The following is an 18,461-nucleotide window of genomic DNA, read 5'->3' on the forward strand; positions in this document are numbered from 1 at the left end:
TTACCTCACTGGTTACGCAGAAGTCCAAACAACACAGTTCCCTTAAAGTGATCCAGCCTCAGGCCTCCATCCAGGTCCCTAAGTCAAATATGATGATTTCTGAAAATCTTATTTCATCATAGGAAAGAAAAGGTTCTACCAATCCCAAAGGATCGGACACATTGCCTCCCAGTATCAGAGGGGTAGCCGTGTTAGTCTGGATCTGTAAAAAGTGACAGAGTCCTGTGGCACCTTATAGACTAACAGACATATTGGCGCATAAGCTTTCGTGGGTGAATACCCGCTTCGTCAGACGTCTGATGAAGTGGATATTGTCTGACGAAGTGGATATTCACCCACGAAAGCTTATGCTCCAATACGTCTGTTAGTCTATAAGGTGCCACAGGACTCTTTGTCACTTATTACCTCCCAGGTTAATGAATGTTTCAGCTCTCACCCAATACATGCTACAGTCAATTCTAATTAACTAAACTAAAATTTATTAAAAAAACAAAAGAGAGAGAGAGTATGGTTAATAAATCAATATACATACAGACATGAGTTCAGTCCATTGAGGTTCAGATTCATAGCAGCGATGGTGAGCTTTGTAGTTGCAAAGAGTTCCTTTAGAATTCAGTTCATAGGTTATAGTCCAATGTCCAAATATCATATTCAGGGCTGTACCAGCATAACTGAGATCTCAGTCTTGCGATTCAAACTTCCCTTGATTAAGCCTTAGCAGATCTGAGATGACAGGATCAGGACCTACAGATCTTTTATACAATTTCATGTCTTTTGACAAGTTGGAGTTCCTCAGGGAACAAAAGGTAATTAGGATGACTTTGAAGGAGGTCCATCACTGGTACTTAGCTATACGAATTAACACAAGGCCATTTTCTTGTTCCTCCACCATTCACAGTACATTTCAAAGAGAGATGAATACCGAGATATCCCATAAAAACAACAAGGAGTCTGGTGGCACCTTAAAGACTAACAGATTTATTTGGGCATAAGCTTTCATGAGTAAAAACCTCACTTCTTCGGCTGCATAGAGTGAAAGTTACAGATGCAGGCATTATATACTGACACATGGAGAGCAGGGAGTTACTTTGCAAGTGGAGAACCAGTGCTGACAGGGCCAATTGGATCAGGGTGGATGTAGTCCACTCCCAATAATAGATGAGGAGGTGTCAATTCCAGAAGAGGAAAAGCTGCTTCTGTAATGAGCCAGCCACTCCCAGTCCCTATTCAAGCCCAGATTAATGGTGTTGAATTTGCAAATGAATTTTAGTTCTGCTGTTTCTCTTTGAAGTCTGTTTCTGAAGTTTTTTTGTTCAATGATAGTGACTTTCAAATCTGTAATAGAATGACCAGGGAGATTGAAGTGTTCACTTACTGGCTAATGTATGTTACCATTCCTGATGTCCAATTTGTGTCCAATTACAATTCATTTAAACGATAGGATGTTCTTTTGACCTCTGAATGATCAGAATACAGCATAGACAGGGACTGTTGATTACATTGTCCACCCTACTCATACATATGTAAATTCACAAAACCACAAACATTATCTCCTCACGTGTCTTTTATGGGTTATTTATTTTGCAGGATGTTTAACCCTTTCTAGCCATGCGTCACAGGTTGCTACTGAAGAGGTTTGTGGCTTACCTACCTCTGATATGCTGCTTTTACTTCGGTCATAGCTTCTATTGGCAAGATCTCACCTAGACTCTGAACTTGGCTTTTCTATATGTTAGTAGTGCTGCCAATGGGCCACCATTCTGGCCTGTGAATTGATTTATTTTGAGCATAGCATCACCTGTAATGAAGGTTGTAACTGTGTTTGTACATACATATGTGTGTTTAGTTTGTATCTGGGGAATTTTAGGATCGCCTCTGTTGATAAATTTCAATCACATCATTAGTTCAGGCCAATACATTCCATTACTATAGAATAATGACTCAGACCGGAGCATTGTAAAGAAGCGTTATCGGGCAAGGGACAAGCTCAGCACCCTTTGGTGGCATGTCCTGCCATCAGCATAATTACTGCTTTTCAAAATAAGGTCTTGGAGACACAAGATTTCCGTGTACTATTCTCACCTCTCCCATTGTCTTATTGTGTGTCCTCAGGCAATTTACGTAAGCTCTCTATTCTTCCCCATTTATTAAATGGAGATAACAGAGAGGGGCCTGAAGTTTGTTTATATCCAGAGTCAAACCCCTGGAGTGTTGAGATCCAGGATTTTCGGTCAGGTTCATCTTTAGTCGTATTTTTACTCTTAAGTGTAGTGATAGGGGCTAGCTGCAAAATTTGGATCTGGATTTAAAATGGAACTTCCTCTAAATTCAGAGGTGCTCAAATGAATGGATTTTGGATCAGGTACATCTTTCATAACACCAATCTACCACACAAGATGCTTTGAGAGGCTTCATATAACTCAATATGGAAACTGCTAAGTATTATTTCTGAACTTTGAGTGCTGGAATGAGTGAATTGGACAGAATTCTCTAAGGGGGCGGGGCGGGGTGGGGGGGGAAGAAAAAGTCTGTTATTAGACTGAGACAGTTGTGTCATATTTCTGTTCTGAATCAGCGATTGCAAAGTTGCACTGACCTTAGTTCTGGGAATTGCTGAACTTAGGCCTGGACCAGTGCCAAAAAAGGTCTATTTAGTGCAAGGGACCAATGAAAGCATTATGGTCCAATACTTGTGATAGTCACCACAGTGTTCACTACTAACTTTGTATTGTAGGAGAGAGAAGCTAGGCTTGAGCCCGAGATAGCTGAGCCCCCCCTTCTACCTGGAAGAACTGAGGTCCCTGTGTAGATGTCCGCCCGCCCCCACATGCAAATCTGGGAGGAGGATCTGGGGCAATGAGGTTTACACTGTAATATAAGACTGATTTGAATCTGGTTAGATTGAAGGTGATTTTTCTTTGAGAAAGGGATGATTGAATGTTGGAGACAGAGGCTTCTGCGTTGAGCCCTAAAAGGACTGTTTTTCTATCTACCGTCCCGTCCTGTGAAAATCCAGCTGGTTGAGAATAGACTTGGAGTCTAGATCTAATGGTAAAAGAGCACCATGTGCTTTGTTGTTTGACCTGAAGATCTATCTTCTTTCATGAAACTCTGTCAATGACCAGCCAGCAGGAGAGACTTTGAAACCCACAACCAAATATAGTATATTCCAATCATTGCCTGCTCTCCGTAATCGCTTCTAAACCTGCAAGCTTTGGTACAGATTTTTGTTTTTGTTTTCAGATAAGCTTGCTTGCCAGCAGATTGTCTCCAGCATTCCCAGCTCTAATTACAGCCTACTAGGTTAGTAAAACCTTTGAAGTGAAGTATGTGCTGCAAGTTTGAGAGATCTCGAGGCAGATAGAGATGGGTGTACAATAACAAAATGGGACTGCATTCTTGCTGACATTTTCAAGAAGTTCTGGGCAGTTGGGAGGGTGAATTTCCATTCACAGAGGAGATTGTAAAGTATCAGGGGGTAGCCGTGTTAGTCTGTATCTACAAAAACAACAAAGAGTCTGGTGGCACCTTAAAGACTAACAGATTTATTTGGGCATAAGCTTTCGTGAGTAAAAACATCCGAAGAAGTGAGGTTTTTACTCTTTGTTGTTTTTTTAGAGGAGATTGTAGTAGTATTATTTATTTATTGGTATTGTGGTAGCACCCAGAATGTACTAGATGCTTATAAAAAGAAGAACAGGAGGACTTGTGGCACCTTAGAGACTAACAAATTTATTAGTCTCTAAGGTGCCACAAGTCCTCCTGTTCTTCTTTTTGCGGATACAGACTAACACGGCTGCTACTCTGAAACCTTAGATGCTTATAAGGCAACAAAATCGTTACCCAAAAAAGTTTGCAGTCTGAACAATGGATGACACTGACGATCTCACCATACATGATATTTCTTATTCAGACCATCTTACCCAATCACGATATCCAGAACAAGCTGTCACTTCCGCTGTTAACTCTGGTACCCGTTTTCTACTGGACAACAGGGTAATTTTAAAACACTTCAGAAATTCCTCAGCCCGTCTTTAGTGCAAATGTGCCGTAGCCAGGTCAGTCCTTGCAGACTGTGGAATGCAGCCTGCCATGCAAACATCAGAGAATCAGACAATCTGTTTGTTTGCGAAGTCACACCGAGAGACTGGGATCACAATAAAAGAAGTTTATGTTTTAATCTATGTCCCTGAAATGTTTGGTTTACACGTCAGAGGCATTTGAGACCTCACCAAGTACACAGTATGTAGGGGATATGCTGCCTGGGGTGTGGGATGTCCCATCCACACATGATGATCAATAAAGCGCATCGTTATAAAGCTCTCTATTGAATTCAGTTCCTTGATTTAAGGAGCTACTCAATAACCAGGGACATACCAGGTTGGATTGGGAAGAGATGAGCCATCTCATGGTTATAACACTGCATTTCCTTTTCAGAGACTCATCCAGTCTATTTCACACATCAAATATTTCTCTACTCCCTTAGGCTTCAGTTCATTATTTGCCATGGTCAATCATAATACTGTTTTCCAGTAAAGTGTATTTCACCCAGCCAGCAGACACACACTAGATTTCACTAAGGTTTTAACTCTGTCTCCCCAATAAATATGCAGTGTTACTGTAGCCATGTTGGTCACAGGCTATTAGAGAGACAAGGTGGGTGAGGTAATATTTTTTTATTGGGCCAGCATTTGCCTGTGAAAGAGATAAGCTTACACAGAGAGAGAGAGAGAGAGAGAGACAGAGAGAGAGATTATTAGCAACCCTTTCTCTGCTGGCTATAGCGTAGGCACACTATCAGTGTCTGCACTAGAAATTATGATGAAATCTCCCTCTGATGCAGCTCCATGTTGACAGCTGCGTTTGGTAAACTAGAGTAGACAGCGTATCAATGTTTTTAATCTCATGCTATCTAAATAAAAGGTAAAAATGCCAGTGACTGCCTGAGTCCTCCCACTGCTACTGCCCCGAGCTGCACTTCTGGCAGTGCAATGTCTAGTGTAGACAAGTTTTGTGTTAGATCTGTCACTCCCTCTGAACCTGATAAGTCAGGCTTCCTGCCTCTTGTGTTGTTCTTGTTCTTCCAGATCCATGGTGGACCTTAACTTTGTAGAGTAGGTGGCTTGGTTCAAGTAATCTTCGAAGTTTAAGAAATTTTCACTCCTCTTATACCTTTGCAGCCTTGACAAACGATGCCTTTTCCTCTTTAAGCTTACTTCTAAATTCTGAGGGCTAAATTCAGGTGATGTGAAAGGTAGCCTAAACTATATGTCAGCAAGTGGATGTCGCTTATGTGTCTAAGCTGCTGTAATTTACATGCCAAAAAGAAGGGATCAGTTAAAGTAAAGTGAGCACTCCGCCTACTTCAACGTACAACTTTGCACCTCCTATTATTAGTTATTTTTCCTGCTGCTACACCCTTTGTGGCATGTAAATGACACCTTTGGACTCCTAGAGATGATTGAGTTAAGTTCAAGACTTTGGTCCTTATCTCCAGGGCACTCAATGCCCTTGGCCCAGGGTATCTAAAAGATTGCCTAAAGCTCTGGGATGAAGATGTGATTGACAACGCCTCGCCTCAGGCACAATGGAACCATCTACTATAATAATAAAACTCATCTGTGCAGGAGACGAAGCTTTCTCAGGGTCACACTCCTCAGCACCTTTCATTGCAAGTGGAAGGCGCACTTCTCCGACCTTCCTTCTCTAAAGCTATGGCTACGCTGCACTTTCATTGGTAAAACTTTTGTCGGTCTCCTGCTGACAAAGCTACCGCCCCCCGTTGGGGGTGGTTTTATTTTGTCGGCAGGAGAGACTTCTCCTGCCAACAAAGAGTGGCTGCACTGCATGCCTTACGGCAAGGTGTTAGCGCTGTAAGCTGCGCTGTGTAGATATAGCTTATCCTAAACAGAGAGCAGCATGTACTTAAAAAACAACAACCCACTAAACAAAACCCTAACAAAGCCCTACACTGCACACACAATTCTTCCCCTGGGGAGAGGATGGGTGAAAGAACAAACCACATGTTACAGATGTTAGTCACCTCATTTAATGCAGTGTTTCTCAACCTTTTTGATACCAGGGACAGGGAGATCTAAGGGACCAGCACCAGTCCACGGACCAGTCATTGAGAAACACTGATTTAATACACTACTAGGAGGTGGTGAAATACTATCTGATGAAAGTGGCATGGAACCTATATCAAATAGAATAGAATTAGATCCTCTCACACTCACACCCACTCACTGATGTGCCAGCTACGTCATCTTAATCAGTACCTTTGAAATTGGCCCTGAGTTTCTGTCATAAGTGTGATTAAAGCCTTAACCCTTAGATCAGACGCTATTTTCTACTCATGTCATTTGTCGTACACCCCATGTCACCTGCTTATGGTTTTTCTTTTGCTAATTCTTTTGTAGCAATTGGAAAGGTTTAGGCTTTTTTCGTTTTTTTTGTTTAACGCCCCCTCCTCTCCAGCGCTTTCGCTTTGATCAAAATGCCCTTTTCTTAAATGGAGCAGTTGTTCATTAGACTGACCTACTCTGGGGAAATCCCTTCCACCACCAGCCTCCCTCACTGAGGCTAATGGATAGCTAGGCTAGCACCACTGCCATGACTACAAGGGAATGGAACCATTCACTGTGCGTGACCTGGCAGAAGCTTCCGTGACAAGTTCAGGTTAAGTGTGGACAAATAATTGCCAGACGCTTCCTGCAAAAGCCAGAGCTCTCGCATTGAAAACTGCCTCAGCCAATTCACTTCAGATTTTCAACAAGGAAGCACCCACCAAAAAATCACCTCCAACACACGCCTACCAGAAGTATGAGGAATTTCAGACCAATCAGAAGGTTGGTTTTGTCCCTCATGTAGAGTCAGAATTACGATTCAGAATAGAAAGGGTCTTGTAACTTTAACTATGGACTCAGCCCTGTGGTACAAGATACTAACCAAGGATCCAAGTGTCCCCTCGGCAACTATATTCAGAGGGAAGCCAGATGAGCTCCATCAAGGGGTGTGGACACTGCACTTCTATGGCATATCCCACCCTTGCCTTTAATCCCATGGAAGCTCCTATATGGTTTGGACTTCATAAGACAGAAAGGGTTGGACAATAAACCTCCCTCTGAGGGGGAGTTCAGGAGCAGCTGACAGCAGGGACTGCACAGTTCCTGAGAAGGCCAGGCAGCAGTGGAAGGAGCAGGCAGCCCAGGCAGTTAGGTGGAGGGTTCAGACCTCTGTGTTGATGGCATACGACTTTCATGGGTATCGCAAAAGGGAGGCCTCCTAATTGCCATTAAATCTTTATTTCTAGGGAGGACACAAAGTATTCTCATTCCCTCCCCAAACGAAACAAGTAGGATATCCTCCCAAATGGGGGGAAAAAAACATGCGTTGAAGTTTGTGGACATTCCTGCCCCTCTATGCAATTACTGCTCCTCATCTCTGGGACATGCAGTGGTGCCAGCAGTGGGGGCAGGGAGACTGTCTCCTCTGTTCTCAGTGCTCCTCCAGCCGGCATCCAGCCAGCCTGGAATGGGCAGTCAGGAGGAGGAAGAGAAAACAGCTGGTTGCACAAAGGACTAGCTGACTGGGGTAAAGAGTCCAAGGGTAACAAAGAAAGCAGGCTGGGGGAATGGAGCGCACGATAGGACAGGCAGGGGACACATTGTACAAGGATGGGCCGGCTGGAGAAGGCTGAAGGGGGCAGACTGTGAGGGTAGAGGCAGCAAGGGGTGCATTGGATCCATTGATTTTATCCAAGGACATAAATAAAATCTTGAAGCTGGGATAGACGCAAGTATTTCTCAGCACCCCTCTCTTCGAGCTGTGCATTTCTGTGTCCATAGTTGGGATTGTTCACTTATTGATGCTGACATTTGGACTTAATGTTGCTATTTATATAGCTTTTGCCTACATAAATAGCAACTAGTTACCTTCTTTAATCAAACATAAATTAATCTTAACAAGTCACTTTTCTGGCACAGTTTGGGTTTGCTGGATTAGTAATGTGTGTCACTGGGTGTGCATATATGTTAGCTTCCTCTTGGAGCAATTATTATTTATATTGCCATAGTCATAGACAGACCCTATTGTGCCAGGCACTGTACAAACTGAGAATTAAAAGAGGATCCCTGTATATAGGGTGACCAGATGTCCCGATTTTATCGGGATTGTCCCGATATTTTCTTGTTTGTCCCGCGTCCCGACCGACGTGCGGTCGGGACACTGGACAAACAAGGAAATGCGCCGGAGCCTGGAGCCCGGAAGTGCTCGCACCCCTCCCCCCGCCCCGACTCCACTCCCTCCTCCCCCAATTGGCTCCCTCCCTGAATCCCCGCCTCTTCCCCGAGCTCACCATTTCTCCTCCCTGCACAAGCGCTGGAGGGAGGCCCGGGAGACGCAGGGGAAGTGCGGGGCCGGGGTGAGTAAGAGTCCGGCCTGGCCCTGAGCAGGCAGGACTCAGTTGGGTGGTAGGGAGAGGAGGGGGGCGACCCGCGGGGCCAGGCGGCGGCTGTTGTTCTCCCCCCCGGGCAGCGGGACTCGGGAGCAGCCGCTGCTGCAGCTCCCACTGCCGCGGGGGGAGGAAGCGGCTGATGGCCAAGCTCGGCGGCTGCGGCTCTGGCGCCCGCGAACCCCCCGAGCCGGGGCCTGCTGCGGGGACCCAGCAGCGCGCACGCTGCGCCCAGCCCCTGGCCAGTCGCGTCTGGGCTGCTGCCCAGCTGGTGCTATCGCGCGGCGGCCCCGGGGCGGAGGCATCGGCAGCCCAGCCCCATTCGTTCCCCTGCGGGACCTGAGCGGGACGGGGGTGCGGGGCCTGCTGCCCCCACTCCGGGGCCGCCACGCGATAGCACCAGCTGGGCAGCAGCCCAGACGCGACTGGCCAGGGGCTGGGCGCAGCGTGCGCGCTGCTGGGTCCCCGCAACAGGCCCCGGCTGTTTTTTTTTTTTTTTTGCCCCTCTCCCCCCGCCACGCCCCCCTCCCCCCGCGTCCCGATATTTGACTTGGGTGATCTGGTCACCCTACCTGTATAGCATGTTGCTAGGAAAGTCTGTTCAGCACAAACCACCCAACATAAGCTGGCATTTATGAATCCTGTTTAAAGAATACACACCATGGCCCCTTTAACATTATTAAAAACACCACTATTTGTAATAAAAGCATGTCCTACAAGAGTGCTGATAAAAGACAAACCCACTTTATTTGTCACCTGATTGGGGCAGATTACAAAGGCCGGTACCCCTGTCACATGGCAGCAATCAGTGTCAATGGTCATTGGTACATCTTCCCTTTAAAAAAAAATTCAAATAGCTACAAACTACACAACAAATTAATAACAGCTGTCTCCAAGCCTCAGTGGGTTTCTGATCACACAGTGACTACTCAAAACAGCTTCATCTGTAGTGGCCTGCTCAGATGCCAAAGCAGATCTCCCATCTGTAGCCTGTGTTGGCTGCACCTGTGTGCAATCTCATTGACTTCTTTTCTAGTTGTCTTGATGCCTGGTTTCTGCATCAGGATTTGCTGGCACAGATCCCTGTACCTGTATGGAATCCCCTCAGAATGGAATATAGCCAACTAGTTGATTAGAAAAGAGCAAATGTAACTCACCACTGGAAGTCAATAAATTTGATCATGTAGCATACCTGTCTCCATTACCAGTGTAAAGCCAGAAACAGACAACAGATGAATATTCCACACCTGCCTAGCAGAAATGAACAGCTTTTAGGAAATGGTTTTGAAAAGGTAAAATGTAGGCTTGATTTTTTTTTTTTTTTTTTTATTGACAGTTCATGGAAAGAGACCAGTCCTTATAGGTTTAACAGTTGGAACAGCTGAATAGGAGAAGCTGTGCTTGCAAGACTGAAGATGCTCCATTAAATCTATTTCTATTAACAAGAATGAAGCCATAGACATTCGTACTAAAGAAGTACTTTAGCATTAACGATTTAAAAAATAAAATAAAATCATAGCCATGTAGGACTGGAAGGGACCTTGATAGGTCATCTGGTCCAGTCCCCTGCACTGAGACAGGACTAAATATTATTTAGACTATCCCTGACAGGTGTTTGTCTAACCTGTTCTTATAAATCTCTAGTGCAGGGGTAGGCAACCTATGGCCCGCGTGCCAAAGGCAGCACGCGAGCTGATTTTCAGTGGCACTCACACTGCCCGGGTCCTGGCCACCGGTCCAGGGGACTCTGCATTTTAATTTAATTGTAAATGAAGCTTCTTAAACATTTTTAAAACCTTATTTACTTTACATAGAACAATAGTTTAGTTCTATATTATAGACTTATAGAAAGAGACCTTCTAAAAACGTTAAAATGTATGACTGGGCACGTGAAACCTTAAATTAGAGTGAATAAATGAAGACTCGGCACACCACTTCGGAAAGGTTGCTGACCCCTGCTCTAGTGACTGACAGACTGAGATTCTACAGCCTCCCTAGATAATTTGTTTCAGAGTTTAACTACCCTTTCAGTTAGGAAGTTTTTCCTAATGGCTAACCTAAATCTCTCCTGCTGCAATTTAAGCCCATTACTTCTTGTCCTGTCCTCAGTGGATAAGGAGAACAATTTATCACCCTCCTCTTTATACCAGCCTTTTATGTGCTTGAAAACTGTTATTAGTCTTCTCTTTTCCAGACTAAACAAACCCAATGTTTTCAGTCTTTCCTCGGAGGTCATGTCTTCTAGACCTTACATTTTTTTGCTTGTCTCTGGACTTTCTCCAACTTCTCCACATCTTTCCCTAAGTGTGGTGTGCAGTAATGGACACGGTATTCCAGCTGAGGGCTTATCAGTGCTGAATAGGTGAAATAATTATTTCTTGTGTCTTGCTTACAAGACTTCTGCTAATGCATCCTAGAATGGTGTTTTTTGTTTTTTTTTCTTCAACAGTACCATGTTGTTGACTCATGGTAAAAACCAAAATTTTGATTTTTAAAGAAATGAGGCTTCAACTGCAGCTATTGGAACTGAGAGCTGAACAAGAAAGAGTGGGAGACAAAAGATTGAAAGGAAGGAAGTCCTGTGCAACAGAAACAGAAATATCCAAAACAAATGTTACCAGTGGGATGGAATTGGGCCGGAGGAAAAACAGGTTAAAGTGGTAACTTAGTGGTTTACTGGAAATACTCCATAACACTACTATACCCACCAGGCTTGGTCCTAAAAATGAATGTCCATTCTTTCTCTCAGGGGATCATCAACAGATGGATTGTTAAAAATCTCAGCATCTAGAGCTCTTAACAGGGCCCAAACCAAGTGGTTCTCAGCTTTCCAGTTGGGGAGTCGAACTGAACTCGAACCTTACCCTGGAACTGGTTCAGAGAGGTTTTTTGAGTGAACTGGAACTGAACCAGAACTGAAAACCTCTCAGTTGTATTGAACCTGAACTGGAACTGAACTCCAAAACACAAAAACTGGTAACTGATTCACAATAACAGGTTTAATAATGAGGCGCTGAGGGGGGCTTTGGGGGATGCTGCGGCAGGCTCTCTCTCTGTTCCAATCCTGGAGAGAGAGGGGCAGAGACTACACTTCCTAGGAAGTCATTGTTTGAGATGAGAAAAGAGGAAGAGAGTGGTTTTGGGATTAGTAGTTCTCCTGTCTGTTATGCCCAGGTGGAGGACTGCCCAAAACCACCTAGAACACTTCCCTCCCCTCTTTGACTCTTCCTTGCTCCCGCTTCCTGCTGAGTGTTTGTTCCTGCTATGCAAGTCAGAGTAGATAGGGCATTTTCTGGGCTGAAATTCATTTTGTCACCTTAGCAGGCAAATATGACTGACAGAGTTCTGGAGGATGTAGTGCGTGCAAATCATTTGTTTAGAAAGTAAATACTTTTTCTGCAATGAAAGAAATATTTATCATTGTATTCTTTTCCTAGGAGTTATAATGCAAACATAAGAGTATGAGACATTATCTCCAGGAAACGTATCTGAACTGGTTCAAAGTAGATGAACTGGTTACCCAACAACTTAGGGTATGTCTACACTACAAGAGTAGTTCAATTTTACTTAAAGCGAATTTGTGGAACTGATATTACAAAGTCGAACGTGTGTATCCACACTAAGGACAGTAATTCGACTTTGTGAGTCCACACTAATGGGGCAAGCGTCGATATTGGAAGCGGTGCACTGTGGGCAGCTATCCCGCAGTTCCCGCAGTCCCCGCTGCCCATTGGAATTCTGGGTCGAGCCCCCAATGCCTGCTGGGGCAAAAAATGTGTCGAGGGTGGTTTTGGGTAACTGTCGTCATTCAACCCTCACTCCCGCCCTCCCTCCGTGAAAGCGCCGGTGGGCAATCAGTTCGCACACTTTTCTGGTGACTGACAGCGCGGACGCCACAGCACTGCGAGCATGGAGCCCGCTGCGATCATCGGTGCAGTTATGGCCGTTGTCAACACCTCGCACCTTATCATCCACCTTTTTCAGAGGCAGATGCTGACAAATCGGGCGAGGAGGCTACGGCAGTGCAGTGAGGACATTAAGTCTGAGAGGGACACAGACCTCTCACAAAGCACGGGACCCCGCGCCATGAACATCGTGGTGGCAGTGGGTCATGTTGATGCTGTGGAACGGTGATTCTGGGCCCGGGAAACAAGCACGGACTGGTGGGACCGCATAGTGCTGCAGGTCTGGGATGAATCACAGTGGCTGCGAAACTTTAGGATGCGTAAGGGAACTTTCCTGGAACTTGGTGAGTTGCTGTCCCCTGCCCTGAAGCGCAAGGACACCCGGATGCGAGCAGCCCTGACTGTCCAGAAGCGAGTGGCCATAGCCCTCTGGAAGCTTGCAACGCCAGACAGCTACCGGTCAGTCGCGAATCACTTTGGAGTGGGCAAATCTACCGTGGGGGTTGCTGTGATGCAAGTAGCCAACGCAATCGTTGAGCTACTGCTCTCAAAGGTAGTGACCCTGGGAAACGTGCAGGTGATCATAGATGGCTTCGCCGCGATGGGATTCCCAAACTGCGGTGGGGCTATAGATGGAACTCACATCCCTATCTTAGGACCGGACCACCAGGCCAGCCAGCACATTAACCGAAAGGGCTACTTTTCAATGGTGCTGCAAGCACTGGTGGACCATAGGGGACGTTTTACCAACATCAACGTCGGATGGCTAGGCAAGGTTCATGATGCTTGCATTTTCAGGAACTCTGGTCTGTTTAGACGGCTGCAGGAAGGTATTTACTTCCCGGACCACAAAATAACTGTTGGGGATGTGGAGATGCATATAGTGATCCTTGGGGACCCAGCCTACCCGCTAATGCCCTGGCTCATGAAGCCCTATACAGGTGCCCTGGACAGTGAAAAAAGACTCTTCAACTACCGGCTGAGCAAGTGCAGAATGGTGGTGGAGTGTGCTGGACGTCTGAAGGGGAGATGGAGAAGCTTACTGACTCGCTCTGATCTCAGTGAAACCAATATCCCCATTGTTTTTGCAGCTTGCTGTGTGCTCCACAATCTCTGTGAGAACAAGGGGGAGATGTTTATGGCGGGGTGGGAGGTTGAGGCAAATCGCCTGGCTGCTGATTACGCCCAGCCAGACAGATGGGCAATTAGAAGAGCCTAGCGGGACGCGCTGTGCATCCGGGAAGCTTTGAAAGCTAGGTTCCGGAGTGAGCAGGGTAACCTGTGACTATTAAGTTTGTTTAAACAGAAACTGAACCTGTCCCCGTTTCTTTACTCAGTTAATGTTGACTATCCTCTCCAGTTACCAACCCCCTTCCCCCCCTTCCAACACACCTTTAAAAATAAAATAAATGAAACTTTGTTCATTAACACCATTTTCTTTATTAAGGATTTTGTGGTAAAGTGTTGAAACTGGGACGCAGACTATGGTGGGGAGCGGGTGTAGTGATGGAAAGGACGCTTCTAAACTCGAGGAATGACAGGCTCCTGCTCCTAGAGCGGTCCACAGTGGTGGACTGGTTGTTTCAACGGAACCTGCCACCACTCCTTTTCGGGACTCTGTGTGTGGGGGCTATGTGACTTTGTGGCGGGGGATGGCGGTTACAGATCCCCTGCTGCGTGGCTCTGTCATCCAGGCTAAGGACCGCTGCATAAGATCTGTAACCGCCCTCCCCCGCCACAAACTCACATAGCCCCCCCCCCCACAGAAGATAAAAACCACCTCCCAGACCAACCAGGGTGCCTAGTGACTGCAATGTGTGTGTGACCTTCTGCTGAACCTGCCCCCGTGTCTGTACCCTGGTAAAGGTGACTATCCTCTCCAATTACCAATCCCCTTCCTCCCCTTCAAACACACTGTCCTCTAAAAGAACATGACAGAAACAGTAATTAACAGAAACGTATTTTTTATTAACAACTACACAGTTAGGGGATGAAACTGGAATGGGGGCTTGGGTGAGGTGCTTTCGGAGTGAAGGAAAGGACTTATCGAATCTTTGGGAATGAGAGCCTTCTGCTACTTGAGCAGTCTGCAGGGGTGGAGTGACTGTTTTCACGGCCCCTGCCGCCCCTCCTTCTTGGGACTTTGGGTGAGGGGGGGATGGGACTTTGTGGCGGGGGAGGGCGGTTAGAGATAGAATGCAGCGGGGCTCTGTCCTCCTGCCTCCGGTCCTGCAGAACATCTACAAGGCGCCAGAGCGTGTCCGTTTGCTCCCTCATTATTTCAAGCAGCGTTTGAGTCGCCTGCTGGTCTTCCTGCCGCCACCTGTCCTCCCGTTCGCTGTGTGATCGCTGGTATTGCGACATGTTCTCCCTCCACTGGGTCTGCTGTGCCGCCTCGGCTCGGGAGCAGCCCATAAGTTCTGAGAACATCTCGTCCCGTGTCCTTTTCTTTCATCGCCTGATCTGTGCCAGCCTCTGGGAGGAGGATGCCGGGGTAGCTCGGGAGACACTTGCAGCTGTGGGATGGGAAAAAGGGAGTGAATTCCTCACAAAGATACAGTTTTGCGAACAATGAATATAGTCTTTCTCTGTGAACAAGACCATGCACAGTACCTATCACATGCGCACTCAGTACAAGGTCGAATTTTCGGCCTTCCCATTGAGTGCCTGGGGTCTTGCTGTACAGATCACACAAGTGGGGCCGGACAATGGAATTCGGCTAACAGGTGGACATGGTAAGCCGTAGACTTTTGGCTGCTTAAAGCTTAATTTATAGCAGTGCCCTCCTTTCACGTTCCAAGCAATGCTCCTAGCGTTGGCCAGTTCCTGCTGCTGGCAATCCGGCCAGCATGAAGTCTGCCCCTGTCCCACCCCCCTCGCGGCTGTCCCCGGGAAAAATCCCTGCATGCTGCCCCTGTCCCGCCTCCACCGCGTGGCTGTAAACCGCTGGTTACAGTTATGTAAAGGAACAGGCAATCAGTCCCAATACTAACATTCCCCTAATTCAAAGCAGGTCACCATGAGTGATATCACTCTGATGAGGATTTCGGAGACAGAGAAAGACCGCATGCTGCGTGAATGCCAGCAAACACCAGGGCCGTATGCCGCCATGCTTTGCGAGGCAATGATCCCAGAGTACTTGCTGCTAGCCTGGCGCGGAAAAGTTTCCTACCATGGAGGACGCAATAAGGCCGCTCTCCCCAGGAACCTGATGCAAAGGCTTTCACAATACCTCCAGGAGAGCTTCGTGGAGATGTCCCAGGAGGATTTCTGCTCTATCCCCGGACATATTGACAGAATTTTCCAGTAGCTGCACTGGCAAGGACTAAAAACTAAAGCGCTTAGGGCAAACTAATCATGAAAAACCCATTGTTAAGATACCATTCCTATTCTGTTCAAAATAAATGTTTAAAACACTTACCTACTGATCCTTCCCCTGATTCACGGTCTGGGTTACCGCCTTGGGAGGGTTGGTAGGGGATCTCCGTGAGGGTGATGAAGAGATCCTGGCTGTCGGGGAAATCAGCGTTGAAAGTGCTGTTGACTGCCTCATCCTCCTCATCTCCTTCCTCATCTTCCCCGTCCGTGAACATCTCCAAGGAAGTGGCCATTGACAATACCCCATCGTCAGAGTCCACGGACAGTGGTGGGGTAGTGGTGGCGGCCGCACCTAGAATGGAATGCAGTGCCTTGTAGAAACGGCATGTCTGGGGCTGGGATCCGGAGCGTCCGTTTGACACTTTGGTCTTCTGGTACCCTTGTCTCAGCTCCTTGATTTTCATGCAGCACTGCGTTGCATCCCAGCTGTATCCTCTCTCCATCATGGCTTTTGAGATCTTCTCGTAGATCTTTGCATTCCGTTTTTTCGATCGCAGCTCCGAAAGCACGGACTCATCGCCCCACACAGCGATCAGATCCAAGACTTCCCGATCGGTCCATGCTGAGGCCCTCTTTCTATTCTGCGATTGCATGGTCATCTCTGCTGGAGAGCTCTGCATCGTTGCCAGTGCTGCTGAGCTCGCCACGATGTCCAAACAGGAAATGAGATTCAAACTGGCCAGACAGGAAAAGGAATTCAAATTTTCCCGGGGCTTTTCCTGTGTGGCTGGTGGCTGGTCAGAGCATCCTAGCTCGGACTGCTGTCCAGAGCGTCAACAGAGTGGTGCACTGTGGGATAGCTCCCGGAGCTATTAGCGTCGAATTCCATCCACACCTACCCTAATTCGACATGGCCATGTCGAATTTAGCGCTACTCCCCTCGTCGGGGAGGAGTACAGAAATCGATTTGAAGAGACCTCTATGTCGAAATAAATAGCTTCGTTGTGTGGACGGGTGCAGGGTTAATTCGAGTTAACGCTGCTAAATTCGACATAACCTCCTAGTGTAGACCAGGCCTTAGTGTCTGAACTGGAACTGAATGGGAGAGTTAAGAAATACTGATAAACCTGACCCGGAACTGAACCAAAGTTTTTAACAGATCGACTCCCTGTTTCCAGTCCTGAGATGCAAATGAAGTTTAATGAGATCAAAGCTTTCGCAGAGGGATCTCTTTGTTATGTGCAGTAGTAAGACAAAAATACTAGGCCTGGTGTACACTACAGAGTTAGGTCAATGTAAGCTGTGAGAGGTGTAGCATTTAAGTTGATGTCGTTAGTTTGACGCAGTGTCATTGTAGACACTTCATTGCTTACAGAAACTGTTGCTGCCTTTCAGAAACCATCCCACCGTGCCTCACACAGGCAGTTAAATCGGTGCAAGAGCTCCTGGTGAGGGTGTGCACTGCTGACACAAGGGGCGTAGCATAAACATGTAAAACTGCAGTGGCTGTACATTAACATAACTTAGGTTGACTTAATTTTGTAGTGGAGACTTGCCCTTATTGTCTTCTGTGGGAGCAGAATCAAGCCCAATAATATTAGCCCTTTCAATTTTCAAAGCAGTTTACAAGTATTAATTGCCACTAGAAATTTTAAAAATTGGTTTTATCTTGAAAACTCTTAGTCCTCTGCACAATGTGGGACAGGAGAGATTTCATGTTTCAGCTGCTGTGTAAGGGAAACTTCTATTCCACCAAGATAGTTGCTTTTAGGAGGGATGTTTGGCATTCTCTCCTCGTGCTAATAGTTCATTTCCTAGTTCAAAAACACTGCCCACTGTCCAACATTCAAGAGACACTTGTGTCATGGATCAGTCCCACATAATCTTCTCCTTAAACAGGGGTAAAAGATCTTCATGACTACTAACAAATTCATTCAAGTGGAACTTTGACTTTGGTATCTTGTAACTATAGACACAGAAAATTTCTAGGAGTCCGGTGGCACCTTAAAGACTAGCAGATTTAAAAAAAAACACTTCTTCAGATGCATGGAGTGAAAAATATAGATACAGGCATAAATATATATTGGTACATGAAGAGAAGGGAGTTACCTTACAAGAGAAGAACCAATATTGAAGGTCAATTCAGTTAGGGTGGGTGTGGTCCACTCCCAATAATTGATGAAGAGGTGTCAATACCAAGAGAATTTCTGAAGATCTTTCTCTGGGACTTATTCCCCTTTCCAAATGACAGAAAGAGATTTTCTTGAAGAATGAAGTCTATTCGGTACAGACAGTTCCTAATGAACCGCAGCATTATATTGACAGATATACACATGGCTGCAACCGAAACTTGAATGAGAATATATCTCTGTTGTAGTTGAATCTCACCACAGGTGCCACTTTTTTTAAACTCAGTGTTTTGCCATTTCCAAAATGCCTGGATCCCTTTGTATATAAGAAGTTGCCCCACATACAGTGCTCTCAGAATAACTGGCCACAGGGAACTGTTTTATATCTCATAACTAGCTGACCTAACCAGCAAATAGTTTGGTAATAAGCAACCAAATTAACTACATCACCTGAAAAGAGGATGGGGAGCCAGGAACTACCAAGTCCTAATTCTGATTCCGACACTGTGATCTTGGTCTGTTAACCTCTTTACCTCAGTTTTTCCATCTGTATAGTGGTGATAAAAATATTTCCTGACTATCTAACCCGCACACACCACTGTGGTAGTTGAGCATTTAGTAATTAATTAGTTGAAGTCAGGGGGGAAATTATATCAA

The 18,461-nt window shown here is 46.1% G+C and overlaps 2 protein-coding genes across 8 annotated transcripts in view; one reads left to right on the forward strand and one right to left on the reverse strand.

Moving 5' to 3' along the window:
• Nucleotides 1-18,461, forward strand: part of MCF2L2 (MCF.2 cell line derived transforming sequence-like 2) — a 312,498-nt gene that overhangs the window by 213,541 nt on the left and 80,496 nt on the right. The gene's annotated exons all lie outside the window — the stretch shown is intronic.
• LOC135973632 (uncharacterized) lies at nt 14,676-16,500 on the reverse strand. The gene is made up of 2 exons (XM_065557698.1): nt 15,779-16,500; nt 14,676-14,873 (listed from the first exon to the last, which is right to left on the reverse strand). The coding sequence occupies exons 1-2, from the start codon at nt 16,353-16,355 to the stop codon at nt 14,809-14,811; spliced, it is 642 nt and encodes a 213-aa protein (XP_065413770.1). The 5' UTR covers nt 16,356-16,500; the 3' UTR covers nt 14,676-14,808.

The sequence above is a fragment of the Chrysemys picta genome, chromosome 9, assembly GCF_011386835.1.
Source record: "Chrysemys picta bellii isolate R12L10 chromosome 9, ASM1138683v2, whole genome shotgun sequence".
Taxonomy (NCBI): Eukaryota; Metazoa; Chordata; order Testudines; family Emydidae; genus Chrysemys; species Chrysemys picta.

Excerpts from the sequence above, each read along its gene's own strand:
- LOC135973632 (XM_065557698.1), bottom strand. The coding sequence starts at position 16,355 with ATGCAGAGCTCTCCAGCAGAGATGACCATGCAATCGCAGAATAGAAAG. Across the intron at positions 14,874-15,778 it reads ATCAGGGGAAGGATCAGTAG|CTGCAAGTGTCTCCCGAGCT; the intron begins GTAAGTGTTTTA and ends CCCATCCCACAG.